The 27,916-nt window shown below is 35.3% G+C and overlaps 1 protein-coding gene across 3 annotated transcripts in view; it reads right to left on the bottom strand.

Moving 5' to 3' along the window:
• Positions 1–27,916, bottom strand: part of Csmd3 (CUB and Sushi multiple domains 3) — a 1,137,155-nt gene that overhangs the window by 173,672 nt on the left and 935,567 nt on the right. For 2 of the 3 annotated variants that reach the window (XM_036207646.1, XM_036207647.1), the window contains one exon: positions 36–239. In XM_036207646.1, the coding sequence (XP_036063539.1) occupies positions 36–239 (204 nt within the window). Of the gene's footprint in view, positions 1–35; positions 240–1,768; positions 1,865–2,342; positions 2,457–27,916 lie in introns of all 3 variants that reach the window. The other variant, XM_036207645.1, reaches the window with a different exon arrangement.

Here is a 27,916-nt window from a genome sequence, read left to right on the forward strand (position 1 = left end):
GCACAGTCACAAGGCACACAAACATATACACTCACCAATGCAAGTAGGTAAGGAATCATTCCACTGGGCCAAAGAATTGGGCACTGTATCACACCTAATGGCTCTGGAGCCATGGAGGATGTATCCTGGGTTACATTCAAAGAGGACCAATGAACCAACTGCAAACTCATTGCCCATCCTTCTTCCAAACCTTGGCTCAGGCACAGAACTGCACTGTGTAGAGCTTGTTCTAGGAACAGCTGCACAGAAAGAAGTTGGTTTAATTTCATGTGTATCAGACATATATTGCTTTCAAAATGTAACTACCTAAAGAGGCTAAAAAATCTTATTTTTTCATAATTAGAATGATTAATTTTAAAATATATCTAAATGTTTCAAGTTCAATAAAAATAAAATACAATTTAAAAAGAATGTTGATGTTCAAGATATTTTCTTTAAAAATTTTAAATTTGATCCTTTAAATAACATCAATTTATGCTTTCTTTCTTCTGTTTTAACCAAGTTCTTATCAATACAACAAAGCAATTTTTTTTAGATAATGTAATTTACAGGATCAAAAGTGGTTGTATAATTTTCTGTTTCAATTCCCAACTGCAGAAAGTAATTTAGAATACATGAAATATTTTCCAGTTGTTTCATGTACTGGATCTTATTGATATTAACTAGATATTGCAAACAGGTTGACAAACTTAATTTTCAATGTATGTTTGTTACCAATGAAGACAGTAATTTCAGTCAGATTAAGCAGAATATAAGTCAGACAGATTAACAACAATATTTATTTTTAATTCATCAATCATACATAATAAAATTTGAGAAGGTGTTTATAATTTGTATGCCCATCAATTGTGCCTTTTTGTTTATTTAATAAAGTAGAATGATAACAGGATGTTTTTTCTTTTTAAAACACATACAAATGTGATTAAAGAGATTGATAATAGTCCAAAAGAATGGCATGAATTCCAATAGCTTAAGCCCTCTAGCATGATTTGAGGAAATGCAACCAAATTTTCTCAGTGCCTTTGAATATTCACAGTACCACAATTGTGTATAGGGGAAAATATTATGATAAAAGAGTGTATGTTACAGCCAACTGAAACAAAAAGTGAGATGAGGGAGTTTAATAAGAATACAAAATCACAAATAGTCATACATTTCTTAGTAGGAAGGTACAAAGTAATTTTGAGAAGAACTATTACATTATCATATACAATTGATTCATATATTTCAAATGATTCTTGATTTAGTTCAATGGTACTATAAAACGTTGTCCATAAAAGACAAGAAAAAGCATGGAAATTCACATTTAATGTGCAAAATTCTTAGTAACTGTGCAGAAAGTTCAATTTTACTGAGAGGATAAATAAGTATATTTTTCATGTGGAGCAACATTTACCTTAACTAAATAAATTACAACAAAAGTCCATGTGTTTAATTTAGAGCGAAAGACCATGAGAAAAAAATGAGAAAAGTCAAGAATAGTAAGGATAACACAGGTGTTTTGAAAACAAAATGTTGGGAAGGAAGGAAGGAAAAATTCAGGCATTTCAATTGGGAAAGGTGATGGAACAATGCATTCTTTTTAAAACTGGGTGAAGCAACAATGTTCCAGGAAAGGATTCATGAGGTAGGTGTCAGTGTACAACTACTTAACGTCACTTTCCTCTGTCCTCTATAGTTATGAGGAGAGCATTGGACAACAACAACTGAGCACAGCATGGAATTGATATCATTCCTTAGTGTGTTTCTAGACTACAATGACACTTACCTTGATAAACAAAGTGAAATCCCTTAGCTGTTATGGGTCCAACTGAAGTGAATCGAATTGTGATCTGATTACCTGAACTCAGTGGAAGTGACTCTCCTACTCAACAAAACAAATACTCAGATATCATAAATAATCTCCATTCAGTAAACCTAATAAACTACAGCATTTTACACTGTCATTTGAAAATGTCAAACTAGGTTCCATCAAATTACTTTAAAATAGCCTATTGCTAGCAATATAATCTCTTTGGGTTCAGCTTCAATTGCAATTTTTTTTTATCAGAAAGTTTAATTACAATTTAATACATATGGCTCATTCTTAAATATTTTAAAGCACATGAAACACCACAGATCGTGATTAAGTATTGTATGTATTTTATTACAGTCCTAGAAAATAATTAAATTTGTCTCAAGCTTATGAATTACTATTAAATTGTGGTTTTATTCTTAATAATAAAATCTTCAGTTTACAGTATTGCTAACACGGATGACATAGATCTCAACTCTCTCTACAGTACTAATCAAAGTCAGTCTTTAACCAATAGCTGAGGAATGGCATTTCCAGTAAAGGATACCTGAATGGGATCCCGAGAGGGAAGATAACAGAGGAGACTGCTGAGTTGGCCCATCAAACACCTCAACAACATCGTGGAGGGATGTCTGGAAAAATACAAACTGGCCAAACACCACTGATCAACAGGAACCAGGAGAAGCAAACCAATCACCAACCATCCAAAAACAAAAACGAAAAACAAACAAACGGAAGAAAATAGAAAGAGGAGGAGACAGAGAACAAAGGATTACAATATAATAGTAATCTGCAGGTTTTGTGTTTTTGTTTTTGTCTTGTTTTGTTGTCTTGTTTTGTTGTTGTTGTATTTTCTACCTTTAAATGAGAACTGGTGCCAATTGGTTCCTGACATATGGATTTCAGGCCACCAAGATAATGAGCATGATTTAAGGCAGGAAAGTTTTCAAAAGACTATCTTAAAAAAAAAAAAAAAAAAAAAAAAAAGGACATCACTCTTAATTTAATTGGAAATTGTAGAGTCATTACAATTTAGTATTTATCATAACTACTTTCAGATTTTTTTTCAGTTTTCTTTTTTTTTTAATTGAGACAGGGTTGCTCTGTGTAGCTTTGGAGCCTTTCCTGGAACTCGCTCTATAAACCAGGCTAGCCTCAAACTCACAGACATCCACCTGCCTCTGCCTCCAGAGTGCTGGGACTAAAGGCATGCACCACCACCACTCAGCTGTTTCTCTCACAGTTTTATTTCACTCTGTGACTCTCTTTTTTTAACTTTTTTCTCCTCCTTTAGGTGAGATAGCTAAGTTTTTAATATAGGGGATTTAAAAAAGGTTGTTCTCAAAATGTCATTCCATTATAAAAAAAAATAGGTTTGCTAGAAAAATATCAGCAAGATATTTTACAGATCTTGTGTTTAATTTATATTCTGTATAATAATGACTCCTGAGCATTTATTATGAATCTTCCAATGAAATGAACATAGTTTAAGATTACTAAGCAACTAAAATGTTACAAATCTTCACAAAAAATTGCTTTTTCATGGGAAAATAAGTTCTGAAGTATTTCACTAAAAAAAAAAACTTTATTAGGTTTATTATTTTCACTTATTATTTTACTTATCTATATTCATCTTATAAATTTATATCCAGAATATAGCATAATTACATTCATAAGGTAAGAGTTCTACAACAGATGTTAATGCATTTTTCATGTTACAAAAAACAAAATATAAGAAAGAAGTGAGTAATAATAATTCTTGGAAGTTTGTATGGAGTGAATACTTGATTTAAAAGATTATGCATTGATTCTAGTGATAACAAACATCATAATATTGTGTATTCATAATCATATGACTTTTACTCAATCATCAATGAATGAGTATAAATATAAGTACATTTAATGTTTCAAGTTCATATTATACAACTCAAATCACAGTTCTGGCCATCCTTTGATATGTAAATAGCCCATATATCTGCAGCATTGCTGAGCTTGGCCAGTGAACACACAGGTGTGTACAGAGTACTATGAACCTAGCTACATTCATTTATTGGCATGAAAGAAATAAGTTGGTGATCCCAGTCCAGTTCTTTGAAAATGAAGAAGAAGATGATGAAGAGGAGGAAGAGGAGGAGGAGCAGCTGGAGAAGGGGAGGGGGAGAGGAAGGAGGAAGATTGGCAGATATACTGTCATTACTTTGAAAAATGTCTGACTATCGAAGTACTTAATTTTATGAATACTCTCCCTGAAAATATTTGCTGGAAAAGTAGAAGAAATGTAGTTTCTATTACATCAGATACATGCAGTATACTGTTGAAATGGCTTTTAAGTTATGTAACATTTTTGGAGTTCAGACTTCTTTAAAAGATGCTGAATTTGGTCTACCATATCCCAGGCTATTTCAAAAATACCCAGAAAAAAAGGAAATGGTGGTTGTTTTTACAGTTTATGCATTAATAATGGGTTTTGTATGATTGTTTTAAAATATGGCTTTATCTTGTTCTAATATAACATGGATATTCCCCATTGCCTGACAAAATGTCCAAAAAGGAAAACAAAAACAAAAAAAACAACATTTGGTCACAAGAACATTCCTTTATCAAGTACATTGTGCAGCAATACTCCTTACAGGTAATGTATTTTTCTATGTTAAATTTTGAAGTCAGTTAGAAAATTTAAAGCTCAACATGATTCAACTCTTTCTCCCTGAATATATCTGCTATTCCAATACTAACCACTCTCAATTTCTAAGACAACCACTGTATCCAAAGCAACCAAAATATAGGTCTGTGAGTATATATTATTAGAAAAATATATCTGCTTTTTTCTCTTATAATTAGGGCCCTTCTCAACTTCTTTTTCAATGGATCAGTTTTGTAGAAATATCTTCTATAAATTAAGGACTCTTAGAGAATATGTGTCAATGATATGGTCACCAGCATTTTAATTTTCCTCTACCTAGGTAAGAATAGATACCGAGAATACTCTTCCGTGGACTAATGTTAGTATGCATTTGTAATTTTCTGTAATTCTGAGGCAAAATCACATAGTTGAGAGAAAAGTAGTTGGGATGCATTATGGGGGCAACAAGCAAGCTACTTCTTGACAAAACTCTAATTCTGAATTAATGTAGACAGTTGTAAATTTAAATTTAAATTGTGTATAAAGTAAACTGAAGAAGATACTGAATCATTATTTCAGAGATGGCATGATAAAATATGTGCTTAATGTAGCGTTTGTAGTCCCAAGAATCATTGACACTTGCCCAAACCTGATTTCACAGACACTGTTAGAATACTTATGTAGTAAACTAATGCCACAGCTTGGAACCAGATCCCTCATCCTCAGCCAGATTTTTTTTTACATTTATTCTTTGACAATATCATACACATATATGGTTCATTCTGGTTACTCCTAACTCTGTGAACACCATTCTTTTCCCTGTTGGTCCCTTTACCTCTGTTCATGACTTTTTCTGTTGTGTGACCCATTGAATTTGACCAAGGACATCCATGAGAGCATGGGTATGATAGTCCACTGAAACAGGGTGGAGTCAATAGTGGCTACATAATTGAAGAGAAGCATCCCCCAGCATTAATCAATAGCCAGTGGTTACCATAGAGGACCCAAAGAGTTCCTCAGGCCAACTCTTGTGTAATGCCATTGCAGGGACCATGAGATGCTGTCAGTTTATGACTCTAATGAGTGCACCATATGCCCACAAGATAGCATTTTGAGAATTAAATGGCTATTCTAAGGTTTGCAACCTCATTTCATGCATAAGTATCTTGATTTACTTTGCATTTGCACATGTAGACAACAAACTGTTGGCCTTTGCTTCTAAAACCTTTGGAATACACAAAGGCAGGCCTTGATTGATTGAAGCTAATTTAGAGAAAACCCAGGAGATACATGAACACAGAAAACTACATTTTCTAGATATCGTTTTGGTTAAGCAAGTTCTCTTGTACACCTGGTTTACCAGTGCTTAGCTAAGGTATAATGAGACCATCATTGTCTTCTAAAGAGACATGATTTGCTTCTCTGATTAAGTTCATTTTATCTATCTCCATGTATCTATCTCCCTATATTTAAATTAACTTATCAATCATCTGTATTGCCATTATATTAATTCTATTTTGAACTACCATTAACTTTTTATTGTATTCTTCATTATTTGAGATTTAAATTAAAATGTTAATATTTAATATTTTATATTTCTGAGAAATATAGAAAGTCTCTCTTTAAAAATATACCTTTAACAGCTGATCTGTGTACTCACGGCCCAGCCTATTGCCTGGCCCACATTTTTTCTCTCCACAACTCCAATTTTTCTCTACATTCTGGGCGAATTAGTAAGCTCTATGGTGTCTCTTGGTTTACAAGCAGAAATAAAATGGCTGGAACTCAGCAGCCAACTTGTTTTCCACCCTCTAGAGACAGGAAGATCTTTATCTCATGGTGGGAAAGCAGGCTACCAACATCAAGCAACTCTTAAAAGAAACAGGATTTTATGAATTTTCTTCCAATTCAAAACACAACAGATGTTAATGGTAACACTGTAACTCCTTCATTAGAAATGTGTTTTCACTAATGTCACCGGTACTTCAACAAACCAGAAAAGGGGAGGACAGAAAGCCTAGTAAGATGAAGATTCAGTACATAAAATGTGCCCACAGAGAACATCTTTCCAAAACTATTTTTGAAGCTCTTATTTTCCACACATTTTATTACAGAATAAACATGAGTATAATCAGACTCAGTTAATTTCATTCTATGATCTATAGGTAGGGAGTTAAATGCGAGAGTTGAAAGGGTCACCAAAACAGACAAGATCTCTGCCCTTGGGCCCCATTAACTATATTTGTTTGTTGAAATTGCAGCAGGCCTTTGTTCTGCTTATGAAATGGTAATAGATTCACTGATCAAATTAATTACAACGCTAGCAACACCAGCAGACGTAGGCCACATCTTCCCCTGCAGACTGATGCTGTCTTAGTCCTTTGAACCCAATCATCAAAGTGAGTCCCCCCAAACCTTTCATAGGGAATATAGGAGGGGTTGATTGACTTCCAGGGGGCTTTTTAAGATAGATATGATACAGTTTTTTTTTAAAGTCCTTTTAAATAGAGGTTAAAGCACTTAGACTCAACGCAAGCCTGGGGACCAGATGCTTTTGGCAGAATGCTCTCCACATCTTGAATATACTCTTGCTCACAGGCTCATCCATGAGCAGCAGCAAATGTAGACTGTGTGGAAACATCCTGTATATCTGACATCCCATCTTCTTTTTTACTAAAACAACATTTAATTTGTCATGAAAATCATCCAAGATGAGGAATAGTTATTTTCTCGGCAACCCCAAACTGGTCAAATGCATTTTTCTTAGCCAGATTGATTGAACTTCAGAGACTTAGCCCATTCTGTTTAATTAAAGCATTTTAAATGCAAATTGATAGATGCTGTTTTAGTGCTTGGACTGACAGAAAGAAATTAGCATAGAGCTAACTGCAGAATTTCAGGACAGAGCAACCATCACCCTGCAAACATCACTGAGCTACCAGTAGCTCAGTGCTATACACTGAAGTGCTATACATATGCAACACACACCGAAATGGGTTACTGTCCATGGGAGCATGTATTTGCTTGGAACAAAAAAAAAAAAAAAAAAAAAAGAAAAATTTAAACCTTGTCTGTCCATTCAGTTCAGTTTTGCAGTATTACTAAGATGTCCCGTTATTGTTGGCAAACAACATATTCATTGGCAAACTTTCATTAAACTCCATTGAATCCTCTACTGAGAGGTTGATCTTACTTCTCTGTCTGTCTTTGCATTGTCCAGTCAACACAAATATGTCAAGTTGGTTTAGCCTGCCCTGCCCTCAGTCTGATCATTATCTCCATTCTCCTGTCTCTTCAGTAATATTTATTGATCTTGGTTTCCTTGGTAACAATTTTAAGTTGGTTTAGCCAGGCCATTTAATAACTTCCTGTGTTTTTCATTTAAGTGTTTTTCTTTCAATTCTCATTCAATTACTTGGCTGTTGGATTTCAGACTTCCTTGTATTTGAAGTTAAGCTTAATTTCTCAGCCCAATTACATAGTTCCATTGTCATGATTTTTACAGATACGTTGAGAATCTTGTATAATTTGCACTTCTGCTGTTATGTATTTGGGGTGTGTGGTGTGTGTCTGTCTGTGTGTGTGTTAGCACATTGATGGAGGTCATAAATCACCTTTCAGGAGTTGGTATTCTCATCCTCCACGTAGGTCACAGGGATAGGGATGGCACTGAGTTCATCAGGCTTGGCAGCAGTTGTCCTCACCTACCCTGCCATCTAAACAGACCCTGTCTTTAAGGGAATAAATAATTTTTCCCAACACTGTCCAAGTAGAAATTTTCCAAATTCAGATCCCATTTTTTTTTGCCATCAAAATAACCAGCAACATGTAGAAAGACTCACTGATTTAGAAATTAATTAGTCTTAAATGAGGCTAATGAAATAAATATGGACATGATTACTGTCATTCAGTAATCAGAACCTTAGCTACTGAGTTAAACATGAAAATTGAATTTATGCAAATGGAGAAGGCTTTCACCACTACTTACTGTATTTTTCTTTTCAGAAGGAAGTATTCTGAGCAGCATAGTAGTATAGTAGTATGAAAAGGGGGAGGGAGAAAAAAAGAATAAAAAAAGAAAGCAAACCTATGATCTGACTGAGGCATCATTAAGGGAAGCAACCCAGCCACTTCCATAGAAAATGGAGAGTGATTAAAATGTCTGAGACACTGGAAAGTCTAGATTTGTAAACCATTTTTTGATAATTTGCTGGACAGGAGGAGAATAGTAGCCTCTCTGGGAACCAATGGGTGTAGGAAGCAGATGAATAACAATATATTATTTACAGGGCAAAGACATTAAAGTAGCAAAATTTTGCTCCATGAAAAAAAAAAATCTGTGCAACTGGGCTTATAGTGTAACTGAATGGTAGAACTCTTGCTCAAGCAAGTCTGAGGTCCTAGGTTCAACTTCCCATGATAAGGGGAAAAAGTTGAAGAAATCAGAAAACTTCAGTACTTGTAGGAATATTATGTTCAAAGGTCAGAAATATCTTGGGCATTCCATAAAAATGACTTAGGGAGAGTTCCAGAATCAACTTCTGGTTGAATCTCTATGATTGACTCAAATGGGAGGAAGGAAGTTCATCCCCTTTGTGTTTTCTTTTCTTCATCTACAAAACAGTGTTAATAAAATGATCTGCACCACATAGAGCTACAGGGTGCATCCCAATACACACAAAACACTGTACAGTGCCTGGAAAATGATAACATATATTGCCTGTCATTACTAATAACTCATCCTTGCAAATGGACTTGCTGCTAATTCAATCTGAAGTTTCTGATCAATACCTTTGATGTCTGATGTGCCTGGCTCATTCTTGGTTTTGTAAACAAGCGTGTTTAGAACAAATGACAAGAATGACAGGATTAGATAAGTTTTCTAGCAGTTTCAACCAACATTAATTTGTATTCCAACTTCAAAATGTCAATGTGCTTCTCTAGCTATTTGATTTCTTTTATTTTATCTTCTCGAGTGCAAGAGGGAAATGGTAATGTTTCAGGTTCATACTTTAGTTAAGAAAACATGATGAGAGGGTATTCTATTTTTTTTCTTTGCTTTGCTGTAAGCACATTGAAATTCTAATAACACATTCATATGAAAAGGTGTCCAGATATATATGTCTTCGCTTAATTTTCAACACATCTGTTATTTTGCTAACAAGTCTACATGGCCATTAAGCCTGGGGTTTCTACTGATGGCTTTATACCTTCCTCAGCTGGTTTGCCATTCTGTTTAACACTCCCAAGCCAACTTTGTTTGCTCAGCACGAACTTTACTTACTGACACATAAAGGACCATAATGCATACATGCGCCCATACTTCCAGAATTGAAATTTAGAGGCAAATCAAAGATACAGTTAGAACCTCACTTGATTTGGTGTGGTGTGGACTGTTTTGGATGACATAAATTATTAAACATTCACTTAGATTTAAATGAAATGTACCTCGAAAGCTTATTCTTATGATGATTTCAGACTATTAAGCTACACAGATCTTCCCAGTCTACTTTGGTTGGCCCCATGCGTGCAAAGTGACTTCTTTGACATCAGTAACATATATGGAAGTCCCTGCTTTCTGAGCTTCTGAATTACTTACCATGAAAATAGCTCAGTTACATTTTGAGATCCTCTGGATAGCTATAGATTTTAATTTTTTTTTCTCATTTAAAAACTATTACAATGCATTTGAGTAAAACTTCAACTTGTAAAACAATTAATAGGAGTTTATTATTTCACTTTCTCTTGCTCAAAAGCATAGAAAAGGAAGAACTTTAAAAACAGGCCACAAATGAAGTTAATCTGCTCTTTATGTTTAAAATGAGATCTCAGGGTGGTAAAGTTTAAATAGAAGTTATATTCTTATATTTCAGATTCCAGAAACACATTGCTCGTATTAGACTAGAATAGATGTGAACTATTAATTCATGATGAGATGCTTGCAACCATTCATCATTGTCATGAAGGTTAGTCATCTATATCAGATGCTAATTATCTGGAGTCTATTAAAATATCCTGCCGAAACTTGGCATTACTCTAGATATTCGGGCTAATATTGTATAAAGCAAAGTTCTAAAAGTGCCAGGTATGCAGCTCAAAAGCATAACAAATTCATGCTTATTAGCAAACATAAGAAGAATATCTTAATATGATTTCTATTTGCAATAACAATGAAAAGAAAAGTTCTATTTAAAATTTAAATTTAGACTGGTAGCACCTATCTTATAACTGATCCCCTCCCCAAGACTTTGGGTCTGCTCAGAATTCATCACAATAATTGGTGGACTACGATCCTCCTGTGATCAATTTCTTCTGTGACATATTAATGAATCTACAAACTAGATGTAATGTCTTAATGCATTGTCAGCTTTTAGATTTCTCTGGAGCAGGCTTTCATTTTGTATCATAACCATTTGCTATCTAACAAAATTCAAGAACTCTCCACATGACATATTCTAAACATATAATCATTGCCACTAAAATCTCCCCCAATGTACTTCAAATTTCTTTAATTCTTCCAAGACTGCATGTCAGTTGAATGCAAACAAATAATTTATCTTCAATTTGTAGTTGTAACATTTCCCCCAACAGTTGAGAATAAATTTGGTCTTTAAAAGCATAAGATAATAAAAAATATTCAATACTGTGCAATTTTATTATATGCTTTAAAATTAAAACAAGGAAGATAAAAAGTCTGAAAAATTCCAGTTTGCCTCAGCATTTTACTTTTAACTCTTTTACAGTTCAAGTAAGGTTTTTTTTTGTTTGTTTTTTTTTTCCTGTAATCATTTTTTTCCCTACATTTTGCCAAAATATGCCTTTCCAATTCCAGGTTGGTATATAGATATAGGTCAGAAAAATAATCTCATAATGATGATAATTTAAATTGCTAGGGTATTTTTATTATTACCATTTTCAACTATAAGTCAACCAAAAAAATCCTGAATTAAACATCCATGAATTCCTCACTCTCCTGTAACGTTAGATCTTTACATATTGTTTTATTTGTTTCTCCTTATTCCTTTTGTACTAAAAATGAGTGTAACTTAAAGCAGCTAAACATCATATCTTTCTCCATAAGTTAGTTCTTCAGTGTTTATTGTTAACCAGCAGGTAATAATTAAGCAGCCAACCACGCGGCATTGACCACATGTGATAAAATGTATAATTAACTTATTTATCTAATAGTCATTTTTATTCCAACTTTCTCTACTTTATTTGAAAATAAACTCATTTGTCCAGATAATTTGATCTAATATGGAGCCAAGTGCATACATTTCAGTTAACTAATGATACCTGAACCATCTGTTTATAATTGTTTCAGATTCTGTTTACTTATTTAGTACTGTGGGGTAATGCCTTTGTACACTGGTTTAATAAAATGCCGATTTGTCAGTAGCCAGGTAGGAAGTATAGATGGGATAAGCAGAGAAGGATAATTCTGTGAAGAGGAAGGCTGTGTCAGGAGATGCCAGCCAGCCCGCTGTCCAGGCAGCAGCATGTAATGGCACACACATAAAGCCACAGACCATGTAGTGACATACAGATTAACAAAAATGGGATGAGTTTAAGTGTAAGAGCTAGTCAGTAGTAAGCCTGAGCCAATGGCTGATCAATTTCAATTAATATAAGCCTCTGTGTATTTACTTGTGTCTGAGCAGCTGCAGGACCTGGCAGGACATAGAAAAGCTTCAACTACAATTTAGTGTGTATGTATGGTGTTTGTGCATGTGTGTGTGCATGTGTGTGAGTGTCCGAGGACAGCCTGTTGTAGCATGAATCTTAAAGTCTCATTAATAAAAAAACTCGGGGCCAGGTATTGGGGTGAACACTGAAAGATCAGAAAAACAGAACAAGCAACCTCACCTTGACAATTCCTCAGCTGGTCTTGTTCCCTCAAACTGGAAGCCTCTGAATGGATCTCAGTTGTACTGATGTTAAAAGCCTAAAAGCTTAACCAGGTCTAGTTCCTGGTCCTCACGCCTTATATACCTTTCTGCTTCCTGTCATCACTTCCTGGAATTAGAGCAGTGTGACCATGCCTGGCTGTTTCCAATGTGGCTTTGAACTCGCAGAGATCCAGATGTATCTCTGCCTCCAGAATGTTAGGATTAAAGGTGTGTATGCCACCATTTTCTGGCTTCTATGTCTATCTAGTGGCTGTTCTGTTCTCTGATCCCAGATAAGTTTATTAGGATGCACAATATATTGGGGGTTACAATATATCACCACAGCCTGTAGGGTTGGTTCTCTCCTTCTACCATATAGGTCATAGGGATCAAATTCAGGTCATCAGACTTTATGACAATTTCCTTTAGCTGCTAAACCATGTTGCAAGCCCCTAACCCTTTAATTTTTATGGCCATGTATTTATAGGATCTTTATTAGATAAATTACTAAAATAGGGTAAAGTCAACTGGACAAATGTACCACTACCATACCTTTGCTAAGAATTAAATTAGAAATTTCCCACCCCTCTATTCCTCTATTTCTTCCAATAGCGTAGTGGAGATAATGCAACACACATATGCAACATATGTATAGGCATATATGGTTTCTGAGGTTGTTTTTATATGTGAAAAGTAAGACATCAATGGTTCAAAAACTATTTTGAAGTTACTAAGTACACTAGAAATTTAAATAACATCACTTTGTGGTGTTGATGTAATCCTTCATATAAATAATGTTTATTGGACTTCTAAGAAATTAGTAATAAATGGAGAATGTTATTTATTCAGTTTGCAACTATGTTCATTATGGCTACAGATGAGTTGAATCCATGATGATTTGAACTAGCAATTTATAGCTGCTTTCTGAGTATACAACAGAGAATTACTAATTGTTGAAATGGTTCTTCCTGGTGATGATTCCTCACAATCTCAAATAAATTATCATTGTAAAGATGAAAAAAAAAAAAACAAAAACAAATTAATAAGTCAGCTATGAGTGATGGGTTTTTCTGTAGGCAAGAGGGGTAGAGTATAAATATAGTGCCTGGGCCCAGTAAGTTCATCTCAATAACAGAAGCTCTTGTGTGAGTTTGTGTGTGTGTGTGTGTGTGTGTGTGTGTGTGTGTGTGTACAGAGCTGTGACAGACTTCATCACTAAAGCTAGATTCATAACCTGCATTGGCTGAATCTTTCCACTTGGCTCTGCTGGAAGCTTTCTATACATTCTACAGCTTCATCACAGGCCAAGGGTGCTAAACCTCTCAATTCTCAGTTCCAGTACCAAAAGATTCTTTATTTGGCAGAATTCAGAACTATGTAGGAAAATAGATGGAGGAGGCATCAGAGGACAATATTTTAAAAAGGTTTCTCTGCTTAAAAATAAAAACCAGCCTTAGGAACTGTTAAATTTGGGATTATAGATGTTAAGAAACAAAATAATTTGAATCAATTTTATTCTTAGTACACATATAATTCTACCATGTTTTAACATTTACATTCTGAAACCAGAGTTCATGTGAAATGCCCAGTTAAAGTGAGAATTCACTACTGAAAGAAAGTGAGAAATTCTACATCCCTGTGGACTTCTTTACAGATAAAATGGCCATTGTGAAGTTGTAGCTTAAGTGAGGGTTTTACATATCCACTATCAACTACATTTTTATGAACTGATGCACAAAAAATAAATAAACAAATAAGAAAAGACAGAGTAGAAGCAGAAAATCATTTATTTCTATATACTCGTTCACAGCTCGTGTCATGTGTCTGTCTTTTTACTTTCCAAATCATGACTTTCCATCGCCACTTCTTGGTCTCATTTCAGAAAACAAAATTCATGGATGTGAAAGTGGAGTTCTGTAGAAATAGATAGGTCCACAGAATATGCAATGCTGAAGGAACACATTAATTTGTACTACTGGAATAAATTGTCTTAATCATTGTTTTATTTTTCTCAAAAACTTCTCTTTGATTATTATTTGTGTTTGTATAGCAAAATCAACCCATTGTAAAATGTGTGTGTGTGTGTGTGTGTGTGTGTGTGTGTGTGTGTGTGTGTGTGTAGGCCATTAGATTCCCTGAGGCCATAGTTACTGAGAGCTGTAGGCTGCCAAAGATGGGTGCTGGGAACTGAATTTGTATCCTCTGCAAGAGCTTCAAGTATTCTTAACGGCTGAGCCACTGTTATAGCTCAGCCAAAATCAATTTTAAACTGTTGTGTATAAAGGACTATATATGTAATTTTAGTCTGGCAAGAGTCATTCTGAAATAAATAAAGTTATATATACATACATACATATATATACACATGCATACATATATATAAATACATACATTATTATGTATATCTGCTGTTTTAGTAGCTGTGTCATCACTATTGTTATTGCCATGACTGACTCTTGCATCACCATTACACATCATGATTGTTGTCAAAAACAACTAATAATAATCACAGATATTCATTCACATGTCCACTCCTGTAGTTATAGTTACTTATTATTTCTTATGACAGAATTCTATACTAACTGCTTAAAAGTCGACATACATTAAACTTCATTTACAATGGCTATACTTCAGCTTTTCATATAGAGACATATTTGAAAAAGAAAACATTTAGTTATATGGTTAAGAAAAACTTTGAGATTTTTTTTCTTTAATTTGATGCACATGTATTATTGACTTGGTTTCCCATTACTTGGTAAGTGATGAGCCTTTGAATTCTGACTCTGCCTCATATCCAAGAATCTCAGAATGTAAAATCTCAAAATGTAAGTCTTTTAAAATAAATTAATAGGCTGGGCAGTAGTGGCACACGCCTTTAATCCCAGCACTTGGGAGGCAGAGGCAGGCAGATCTCTGTGAGTTTGAGGCCAGCCTGGTCTACAGAGTGAGACCCAGGACAAGCACCAAAACTACACAGAGAAACTCTGTCTCAAAAAATAAAATAATTAGATACTTTATACTAAAATATGTCAAGCTTTCAATGAAGTAATATAATTTAAACTTCAAACTTTGGTTTCACATTAACAATGAACTAGGTTTTACAAATTTGTCATCATATTAATTAGCAATATGAGGATGCTTGATTCAGATATCTCCAGTATCATAACAAACTATGCAAACCCAATGAGTGGTGTTAAAAAAAATACTTACCAAGAAACTGTTGATATTATAAAGCATATGTTCACATAGAAAGAGTTTAGAAATATATATCTAGATTAACTCTGTGCTGTTTTTTATTTTGTTTTGTTTTGTTTTTGTCTGCTTTATACAAGCATGGGTTATCATAGAAAAGGGAACTTCAGTTAAAAAAATGCCATTGATTGGGAAGTGCTGAGCCCATTATGGGTGGCACCACACTAGGCTGGTGGTCCTGGGTTCTACAGGAAAGCAGACTGAGCAAACCATGGGAACAAGGCAGTAAGTAGCACCTCCACGGGGCCTCTGCATCAGCTCCTGCCTCCATGTTCCTGTCTTGTTGGAGTTCCTACCAAGAACTGACTATTATATATGTCTTTTATTACCCTTTCTGCCCCAAGTTGCTACTGGTCATAGTGTTTCATCGAAGACATTCATATTTCAATTTTCTTTGAAATCATTGCAGCTTATGAAACTAGCCAGACATGTTAACTGTATAGAATACTTCACAACCATCTCATTGACTTCCTTGTTTACAAATCAGGTAATGCAAAGCCCAGAACAGCCAAGTGATTTGCAACAGTGAATCTGTAGGAAGAGGCATTTTTAAGCTCCAATTAGAGTAGTAAGGAATCCAAATCCCTGTAGGATTTGGAACTTCACTACAAGAAAGCAGGTTAAAATCCTTAGACATGAATAATTTAATTATGGCACCTGCATAGAAAATACAGTTTAATCTTATTATCTCAGCATCCTTCTACTCAAAGGCATGTCTAAATCAACCACTGAAGTGGAGAAGAGGGTGAAAGTGAAGTGCTTATCTTGAAGTGTTGTATTTACAAATTGGAGTATGCATGTGCACAGTCTGAGAATGAAATCTCTTTCTTAATTTAAATTAATTTATTTCTATGATGCCACTAATATATAATTCCGCCATATTTTCATTAGGTTTGTCTCATTTATTCTACTACCAAATTGAAGGTCCTTGTATTACATTTTAAGTACTTTGTGTTGTCTAGACATGCCCAGAGTGTAGATCATTCTAAACACTCCAAATAAGCTAACAAACTATACTTCCAAAGAAAATATCTCATATTCCATTAAAAAGCTTTTGACTTACATGAGAAAATTTTATTCATAGACTATGTAATATACTTTGCTTTAAAAAGATTCTGTGTGAAAAATGTGTTTTGGATTGTCTTCAGGGGGAAAAGGGCTGAAAATTAATCTTTTTATTTATCAAAATGCACAAGGAACTAAAAAAGAGCATCACTTATATTCCTAACAGCTTATATAGAAGAATAGTTAACAATTCAAAGCCAGTCAACAGCACATGTTGAGAAAGAAAAATTTTAAATGTGATCATAATAGTTGCCAAAGCAACTTCGTGAATTCATTTCTGCTTACAATAGATACGAAAGGTGATTGAAATAAGTCTTTTTATATTTATTTTGTTTTTATATGTTATGAATGTTTTGCCTTTGTTTATATACTGTATATATACTTATACAGTATAAGTGTGCCTTGTCAGAAAAGGATCCCCTGCAACTGGAAGGTAAGGATGATTGTCATCCACAAAGTGGGTAGTAGCAACCAAAATCAGGTCACCAGTAAGCTGTAGAGCCATGTCTCCACCCCCAAAACTAAGGCTTCAAAAAATGTTTTAAAGTAGTTTATGGCCTCACATGATCATAGGCATTTAAAAACTTTGCTAGGAGCAGATAGTTATTGTACTATACTTGCTATAGTATGGACCAAATGGGTAACAAACTCACACGCTTCAGTTAAAATGACAAATACAGTGGAATTAAATTTTTGTTGTTTCTTTTAGATTTGGTTTTGAGATTAAACCCCATGTTCTAGTTATTGCTTAACTGTCAACAAGGTAGAGCCTACTATCATCTGGAGACAAGCATCTCTGTGGGAGATTATCTTAGGTTAACTGTGTATCATTGGCGGCACTATAGACAGTGGAATACAGGGTATGCTTCCTGATACTGGATGCAGGGTAACCAACCACTCTAAAATCTTGCTCCTGTGACATCCCTAAATCATGGTCTAGTCCCTTGAACAATGAACCATTCTTCCCTTAAGTGGTTTTAGTCATGGCATTTTATCACAGCAACAGAAAATAACTAATACACTCAGAGTTGCCTCTGTCTCTCTTAACCTGGGCTGGCCCAATTAATCCCACTCCCTCAGGCCTAAACAATGAGATTGCAGTTATGTAAATATGTTCCACCCTGATAAATGAAAACACTGAGGTTACAGGTATATGCTCCACAAGGATAGATGAAAAATTCTTCTTCCTGCAGTGCTGGTTAGGACACCTAGTAGAGAACAAGATGGATGAAAAATGTTCTACCACTATGTCCAATCTTGGTTCAAATTACCATTCGGGAATTTTTCATTGTTTTTTTAATTCTATATTTCCACTTAATTTTATTGGTTGTTTAATAGGAAATTTTGTTCTTTAGATGATTTTTCAATAGTAACTATTCAGAGCTAATAAGTTATTTTAATTTCTAAGCAGTTAGTTATTCTGTATATTTTAATGGTAACCTCACAATTATTTGTAATCAATCACTAGTCAAATAAACCCCATGTAAATAATATTCTTAGCATTTATTTCACATAATATACTATTACCAAATAAATTAATGATCCTATAAAGCTTTGAGCATTATGTTAGAAAAGGCTACATCAGGCCTGTGTGTAATATTCTAAAAACCATAACTAGTAAAAATATCATACAGTAAGTTATCTTATTTTTATCTATCTTTATTCATACTTAAAAACAATAGATATCCAGCATATTAATATTCTGACTTTAAGTCCTGTTTCCATAATAATCTGTATCATTATTTTGGGCATTGTATAAGGGTTAAAAATTATCTTTCAAAAAAGGCCTAACTAACTCTATCACTATAGAAGCTTACACACACACACACACACACACACACACACACACACCAAATACACACATATACATGTAAAACATACATACATAAAAATAATTAAAGTGGAGTTATCCTTCATCAGACAGCAAGATCCCTACTAGAAAACAAAGGCTAATAACAAAGGCTAATAAACTGTCTAGTGACATAAATGAGTTACTTCTTTTGGCCTTGTTGGTCAGTGGGATCTTCTCAATCCCCAGACATAATAGGTTATTGTCATGCAATGCTTTTGGTCACTCTCTAGAACTTGATCTAGGACCATATTGCTAAAGACACAACTTACTTGAATAATAGCCCAATAGTGACTTGGGAAGTTTTGTTGTTGTTGTTTTCCTATTGCTAACATTTACAGTGCTAGGATGTGTTATGCATAATACTAAAAGAAAAAAAAGTATTCATCAATCATACCCAGCTGTTAAATTTTGAAGCTATAATAATAATTGGCTTGGGAAGACATGCTTACGGATACATTAGTAACAGGATGACATGGAGTAACCAACAGCTTTCTATTTTAAGTCTTGTTCTACAATATACTTGCATTTTAGTCATGATACTTACATAGTAGATTACAATACACTCAGAGACCTCCAAGACAGTATCAAGAAGACTTGTTCTGCTACTGAACATGCCCAAAGTCTCTTAACTTATATCACCTATATTTACATACTAATGTGATCACTGGGCATATCAAATACGCTGGCTATTTAGAGTAGGTTTTGCTTTTTAAACATCTCTGCCATAAGTTGAAACTACTGTTAATAATAATCACAAAGTACATAAATAATATTGACTAGAAAATTATAATATATTTTACATTGTAGATCTTAATATGTAAAATAGTAAAACAAAACTCAATAATACAAATATTAATGTATAAGACAATATAATTGTGCATGATACAATTGTGTAAGCCATTAATTACAGAAGCATAAAATGGAAAATTGCATTATCCCAAATTTGGACTATGTTTCATATTAAGGTTTAGAAAGCAGAGAATGCAATAACTTCATAGAATAACTAAAATGAAATAAATTCTATTTCATTCTGTTACAATTATTCTTCCATCTTACATATACTATTGGAATACAAGTACACACTGTAAAATGGAACTAAGGACATGAACCAAAGTAAGTTCAGAAAATTTTGTAAAAATCTTTCCAATAACCTCAAATAAAATACCTTAGGATAAATCAAGCCAAACCTGGCAAAAACTTGTATTATAAAAACTTCAAGTTGCTTAAAAAATTGAAAAAGATATCAGGCGATAGAAAGATCTCCCATGCTCATGGATCAGAAGGATTGACATAGTAAAAATGGCCATCCTACTGAAAACAATCTACAGATTGAATGCAATCTCCATGAAAATTCCAATAAAACTCTTCACAGATCTTGAAAGGACAATTCTCAACTCCATATGCAAACCTAAAAAACCTAGGAGAGCTAAACAGTCCTAACTAATAAAAGAACTGTGGGAGGTCTTGTATTCTTGATCTCAAATTAAGCTACACAGCGCTAATAATAACAGCATGGTAGCATGGTATGGCTATGAAAACAGACATTGATTAATGGAATCAAATTGAATACTCAGACATAATCCCACACAATATGGACACGTGATATTTTTCATAAAGAAATAAAAAATACACACTGGAAAAAAATAGCATCTTCCACAAATGGTGCAATTCAAACTGGATTTCTGCATGTGGAAGAATGCTAATGGATTCATATTTATCACCCTGTACAAGGCTCAACTCTATATGGATCAAAGACCTCAAAATAAAACAAGATACACTGAATCTGGTAGAAGAGAAAGTGGGGAATGGGCTTGAATGTATTGGCACTGGAGAAGATCTGCATAGAATACCACCACCATTAGCACAAACACTAAGATCAATATCTGATAAACTGGACCTCATGAAACCGAAAGCTTCTGTAATGCAAAGTACACCTTCATTCTGATGAAACAGCAACCTATAGAATGGGATAAAATTCTTACCAACTCCACATCTGATAAATGACTAATATCAAAATCAATAAAAAAATAAATAAAAATACCAAAAAAAACCCCAAATAATCCAATCAAAAACTGGGGTATGGATATAAACTAAAAACTCACAATAGTGGAAACTTAAATGGCTGAGAATCACCTAAGGAACTGTTTAACATCCTTAGTCATTAGGGAAGGGCAAAGCAAAACTACTCTGAGACTGCACCTTGCCCCTGTCAGAATGGCTAAGATCAGTAACAAGGATGTAGATAAGGGGAATGCTTTTCCATTGCTGATATACAGCCACTATGGAAATCAATACAGCAATCCTCAAAAAGTTGGGAATCAACCTACTTCAAGATCTACCTATACCATTCTTAGGCATATATCCAAAGGCTACTGCATCCTAAAAAGGAGACACTTGCTCAACCATGTCCATTGCTGTTCTATTCATAATAGCCAGAAAGTGGAAACGACCTAGATGTCCTTTGACAGAAAAAATGGATAAAAAATGTGGTATGTTTACACAATGGTTTATTAGTTAGCTGTTAAAAAAATGACATCATGAAATTTGCAAGCAAAGGGATGGAACTAGAAAAAAAAAATCATCAGTAGTAGCCCAGACCTAGAAAGATATATATGACATGTATTAGCTTATATCTGGATATTATCCAGCAAATAAATGACAACCAACCTATAATCTGTAGATCAGAATGATTAGGTAAAGGGGAAGGTGATAGGAAATCACAACGTGTCCACACGGTTGGGCTTTCCTGGCGGACCGCCTAGTTATTTCCGGTTCAAAATAGCCATTTCCAGGTCAGAACATCTCATGTGACTAGGACTCCATGGCTTTACATGGTTGCATAAAGCACATGCAGCCATGTAATTTACGCGCATGCGTGTAGTAGCCACATGTGGTACTGTACACATGTGCAGCTCACTCTTTAAAAAGCCGGCGCCATTTTGCACAGGTCTCTCTCCGCTTCTCCTCTCCTCACTCACATGTGTGCTTCACACAGACCTGTCACCTCTATCCTCTATCCTATATTAATAAACAGCTCTTCTGTGGATTTGTCATGTTCGGGACGTGTTCCTTGCGGTGTAAGAGCGGGGCTAAATAACTAACAGAAGGGACTAACAGGAAACATGGATTTCCCTGGGGGCAGGAAATGAAATAGATTTTTATGGAGAGACTGGAGATGGGTGGGGATGTGAATAAGAAGATCATATGAGGGGAGGGGAGATGGGCTTCAGGGAAGGAATGAAGGGACAGATTTCTGGAACTGAGGAATGGAAGATACCATTTGAAGGATGGTATTGAAACAGTGCAAGGGAAACTCCCTAAAATGTATGAAAGTGGTCCAAGTGAGGTCTCCTAATTATCGGAGACATGGAGTCCTAACTGGCCATCTCCTGTCACTAAATGAGGCTTCAGTAGCAGAGCTGGATTGCATCCAGATGAGTAGTTGGCCAACGGGACTGTCTTAGGGTTTTTATTGCTGTGAGGAGGCACCATGACCATGGCAACTCTTATAATGGAAAAATATTTAATTAAGGTGACCAACTTACAGTTCAAAGTTTCAGTCCTTTATCATGATGCAGTGGGGACATGGTAACATGACATGGTGCTTGTGAAGTAAATGAGCTGAGAGAACTACATCTTGCAGGCAACAGGAAGTTGACTGAGACATTGGGCAGTAACCTGTGAATAGAAACCTCAGAGGCCAACCCCAAAGTGATATACTTCCTCCAACAAGGCTATACCCACTTCAAAAAAGCCACAGCTTATAACAGTGACACTCCTTATTAGACTATGGGGGTCATTTACATTAAAACTACCCCAGGGTTCCATAGAAATCCCCAAACAACTCAGACTGTTGCTAAGACCAAGTGTTGCTCTCTGCAAACTCTCAAATGGTGGTAGTCAAACTGGAAGTCTGTAATAGTAAAATTTAAAAAGATCCATAAATATGACCCTGCACAAAACTCAATTACAAATGAGTCAAAGGCTCAAAATAAAACCAGATACACTAAATCTGATAAAATGTGGTGAATAGTTTTGAACTCACTGGCACAGGGAAAGACTTTCTGAATAGAACAGTGTTAGCCCAGGCACTAAGAGAAACAATTAATAGAGGGTCTTCATGACATTGAAATGCTTCTATAAGGTAAAGGACAACATCATTTGGACAAATCATGAGCCTACAGAATGGGAAAAGATTTTACCAAGTACATATCTGACAGAGAGATAATATACAAATATATATAAAGAAGTAAAAAAAAAGCAACTAGATATAAAGAAAATAAATAAATCATTTAAAATGGGGTTTCAAAGGGGGAATTCAAATGACTGAGAAACTCTTAAGGAGCTGTCCACCATCATTAGTAATCAGGGAAATGCAAATCAAAATTAATTGAGATTTCATCTTATACCACTCAGGATGGCTAAGATCAACAAAACAAATGACAGCTCATGCTGGTAAGGATGTGGAACAAAGGGAACATTCATTCCTTGTTGGTGGCACTGCACACTTTTATAGGCAATGTGTAAATCAGTGTGGTGGTTCCTTAGGAAGATGGGAATTGGTCTACCCTAAGAGCTATACCACTCTTGGGCATACACCAAAAGGACATTTCATCCATCCCCAGGCATTTGCTCAACAATGTCAACTGGTGCTTTATTAATAATAGCCACAAATTGGAAACAATAAAAATGTCCCTTAAGACAAAAATGGATAAAGAAAATGGTAATTTACACAATGGAATATTACTCAGACATTAAAAAGAATGACATAATAAAAATGTAGGTATATAGATGAAACAAGAAAAAACAACATTTGGAGTGGGGTAACCCCAAAAGAAAAATACGGTGTGTATTCACTTATGTGTGGCTATTAGATGTTAAATCTATGATAACCATGCTACAATCTTTAGAACTACGGAGGTGAGGTATAAAGTGAGGTACAAGAGGGGACAGACAGATCTTGTTTAGGAAGGGAAATAGAATAGATAACCATGGGTGGATAGACGGAGTTTAGAACAGGATGATGAAGTGGGGAGGGTACAAGAAAAGGGGGATGAGGGAGTGAATACAGGGAGTGACAGGTAAAATTAAGGGCCATTTGAGGGGCAGTGTGGAAAACTTAAACAGAAGAAGTTTCATAAAATACATACATATGTGAAGGTGATGTAAATGAAATTGCCTAAGAATGGGGGAGAAAGAGCCCTAAGTGTCCATCTCTTGTCACCACATGAAGCTTCCAGTCCTAGAGTGGGGTTAGATCTAATTGAATTGTTGACCAAAGGGTTCCCATTAGAACCCCCAAAGAGGCTAGTCTGTTGCCAAGGCTATAGGCTGCTCTCCACAAACTGATGGCAAGCCTCCATTGCTAAAGGCAACACTTGCACAATTCACTAAACTTGGAAAAGTCAAGCTGGTGCCCACACAGAGCCAGCACCCCAATATGCTAGAATCTTTGCTACAAAAAAGGACCCAGTATGCTACCAAAGGAGAAATGCAAACACCAACCCAGCTACAAACCCTGTTACATAAAATAGTATCCTGCTTGCCAGATATTCCAGGGCAACAGTGGCATAAAACTTGGAATAGTCACTAACAGATACCTGATTTGACTTAAGGTCAAATCTCTCAATGAGATGGAAATAAATTCCTACACTGCTTGAATAACTTAGAACCTGAGAATAGATAGCCCAGAGACCTAGGATAAAACTAAATTCTATAGTTATCCTAAACAGACCAAGCATTTAAATGACTCCAAATGATATTCTGCTATATTCATACATCAGTGCCTGTTTTTGAAATAATCTCTTTGTACATTGTGAATATATGTCACTCAGATTGATTAATACAAAGCTAAATGGTCAACAGCTAGGCAGGATTTGGGGGCAGAGAGGATGCCGGGAAGAAGGCAGCAGAGACACCAGGAATTCAGAGAAAGCAGGATGGGTACTATGGAGATGAGGTAATAAAGCCACAAGGCAGAAAGTAAATTAATAGAAACAGGTTAATTTAAGTTACAAGAGTTAGTTAGAAACAAGCCTAAAGCAATTGGCTAAGCTTTCATGATTAATAATAAGTCTCCATGTGGTTATTTGTGAGCTGGTAGGTGGGCCAGAGAAAGACTTGCTACAAATGCCTTGCTCAGGCATGATCAGAAAAGATTGCTCCTGCAGCAGGTGGGAACAAATATAGAGTTAGACAGAGAAGAAGCACAGAGTAAGAGACCTTGAAACACTTAGTCCTAAACAGACCGTCTCCATCAAAATTTTCACCTCGGGGCTCAGGGAACCCTGGGGAAGAAGAGGCATAAAGAGTATAACAGCCAGAGAGGATAGAAACCACAAAGGAAATAAGACCCTCTAAGTTATCAATTGATGTACATATAAACGATTCACATTGTGGCCTCACAGAGACTAAGGCAGCACGCATAATGCTTTTGTAGGTCTGCACCAGGTGAGGACTAGAGCTAAAAGGTAAGAGGACACATTCTTCCATTCCTAAGCCATAAGCTAATTCCAATTGATAACCCCTTTCAAATAAAAATTTCATTTTCTCCAAGAGAGTCTAAGGGTAGGCTGCATGCCCACCAGTGGATGGCTAACACAAAACAAACTCACTGGCATCTTTGGAGGCTCCTTATCCCATAATATCATAATGTTATATCCCAGGGTATTTTTGTTTTGCACCTCATATTTCATTTTTATTATATGTATATGTATATATATATATATATTTTTTTTTCTCTCTCTCACCTTTTACTCTATATAATGCCTCCAGTTGGGGATTTTTATGGGATTCGTAAGTGTGCAAATGAGAGTAAGTCTCTGAATCGATATCTGTTTCTTGTGCTTTTTCTAGGGCTCTTTTCTGTTGGTTTGTTTTGCCCTACCCTGATGTAGAATTTTTTGTTTTACCTTATACTTTATTACATATTGATATGTTCTATACATATTATTTATTATACATATTATACTATGTATTATATTATTATCCCTTAGAAGCCTGTTGGTTTTCTAATGAGCAATAGGAAGTCCGTGGATTGGGATGAGAGCAAAGGCCCAGAGGACCTGAGAGGAATGTAAGGACAAGAAACCATAACTAGGATATAGAAAGTGAGAAAAACTTTTTTAAACAAAAGAAAAAAAAAGCCTTCTCAAAATGTTTTATTTTAGGTTCTGTTCTAGTGTGTCAAAAGCAAACCCCAAGTAAAAGTAAAAGTGAATATCCTTGGTGAATTCATAGTTTTAGTGATTATGAACAATTTGTGCTTTTGAAATATTTTTTGAACCTAGATAAAGTCAGAGTCACATTTTTATTTGTTTGTTTGTTTTGTTTACTCATCAGATAAGCATGCTCTCCAGTTGCTCCAGTCCTTTGGGATCATATATCTCCAACTCTGCTCTCATTTATTAGTAAAATGATCACAGGTCATACATTTACATAGGGCAAAAAAGGCTAGGCCTACCCCCAAGCATTAACCAGTTCTATTTAACATAAAATATTGAAATTCAAATGAATGATATTGGAGTTTAACACGTCTACAATCCTTAAAAATAAGGAGCTCAAGTAAGAAAGGAAATACATCTTTTTTCTTTTTACCTTGAATATTGCCTAGGTCAGCTAGCTGAATCTCTACCGTGACCTAATCTTATTTGTTGTTCAACACAGAACAGAATGAACATAGGCCAAGAGACATTCTTCATGTGGGCTAGCTGAAACCGTTGACTCCAAATTAACTGTCAGAGTGATGGCCAGAAAACCTGTGATTTTGATATTGTCTAATCTACACGCTATATGATACACCCTTTAAGGCAATGAGGCTGACAGTTGCCGTGGAAGTGATGGGAAACAACAATAAAAAGAATAAGAAGAGGTAGTGCATCAAAACTCCAAAATTTTATCTTTACATTTCCATAAAAAAAAACAAATATTCCTCCCCTTTATTTTCCTGTCCATCTGTCTCATTTGTTTTATATAGCATGTTCCAAACGCCATGGGTAGAGAAGTGTTCTCTTACTTTTCCTATTCTTAGTCAAAAGTTAAAATTTCTATCACTGCTCAATGCCCCCCTGCCGTCCCCGCCCCCACACACACATACAGAGAAACAATGAGGTATATATATAAAGAGAGGACAGAAAGAATGTTATTTTTTTTTTTTTCATTTTTGGTTCTTCTTCCTGTATTTCCAGGAAGCCATTCTAGGCAGGTAAATGCCCCAAGTAGCATCCCCTGCAGTCTTGAACTCATTCTCTAATGCCTGTTTATGTTAGAATTTCTGTTTATTCTTCTTAGCCAAAGTCTGATGACTGTGCTAGTCGAAAAGGAATGGCCCCCATAGGCTCATATGTTTGAGTGATTAGTCATCAAGGAGTAACACTATTTGGGAAATTGGCCTTATGAAGTAGGCAAGATCTGGTTGGAGGAAGTGTGTCATTGGGGTGGGCTTTAAAGTTTCAAAAGCCCTGGGCAGTGGTGGCACATGCCTTTAATCCCAGCACTCAGGAGGCAGAGTCAGGCAGATCTCTGTGAGATTGAGGCCAGCCTAGTCTACAAAGTGAGTTCCTGGAAAGGCGCAAAGCTACACAGAGAAACGCTGTCTCGAAAGAAAAAAAAGAAAGAAAGAAAGTTTCAAAAGCTCAAGCCAAGCCCAATGGCTATCTTTTCTTTGTTTTGCTCTCTGATTTAGATGTAGAATTCTTAGCTACTTCTCCAGCAAAATGTCTGCCCATGTGCTGGATGCTTCCTAATATGATAATAACAGCATAAACTTCTCAAACTGTAAGTAAGCCCTAGTGAAATCTTTTCTTTTATATAAGTTTTCATGGTCATGGTGTCTCTTCACAGCAATAGGACACTGACTTTGGAAAGCTCACCACTTGAAAGTTGTTAAAAAATCCCAATCACGTCTTCCTCTAAATCGATCAGATTAGGTTTGTTCAGATACGTGCCTCTAGTGTTCATTTATTATCCTGGTCAAATAAGTTATTACAATATTTTCAAATCTTGTTTAAAGTATTTTGCTCCCTCCAGAACTTGATATTTCTTGTTTGTGTACCCCAATACCACCCTCACTGTAATTCACAGTATGTTTGCAATGAGCACAGATACTCCAATTATAAACATAAAACCATAGAGCCAAAAATGCTGAGACAGTGTTTTCTCTCTTACCAGGTAATCACCTTGCATTGCAATCACTTCACATGCCAGGTGTTGAATTTATTGTGTCAGCATATCTTTTTTCATTTTCTTTGTTTTATCTCACAAACAATCAGTGTTATTTAAGCAATTATCCATCATATCTGACAGGGCTTCCTTAAATATAAATTAAACTGCCACATACTGATTTTCAAGGATAATAAAAATGAGAATATTTATTTCATTTTACTTCTGATTGATGGCTTTCTGTCTTTACCAGGAACTGCAGAAAGCTGCCGGGGAAATAG

This window comes from Onychomys torridus, chromosome 16, assembly GCF_903995425.1.
Source record: "Onychomys torridus chromosome 16, mOncTor1.1, whole genome shotgun sequence".
In the NCBI taxonomy this organism is placed as follows: Eukaryota; Metazoa; Chordata; class Mammalia; order Rodentia; family Cricetidae; genus Onychomys; species Onychomys torridus.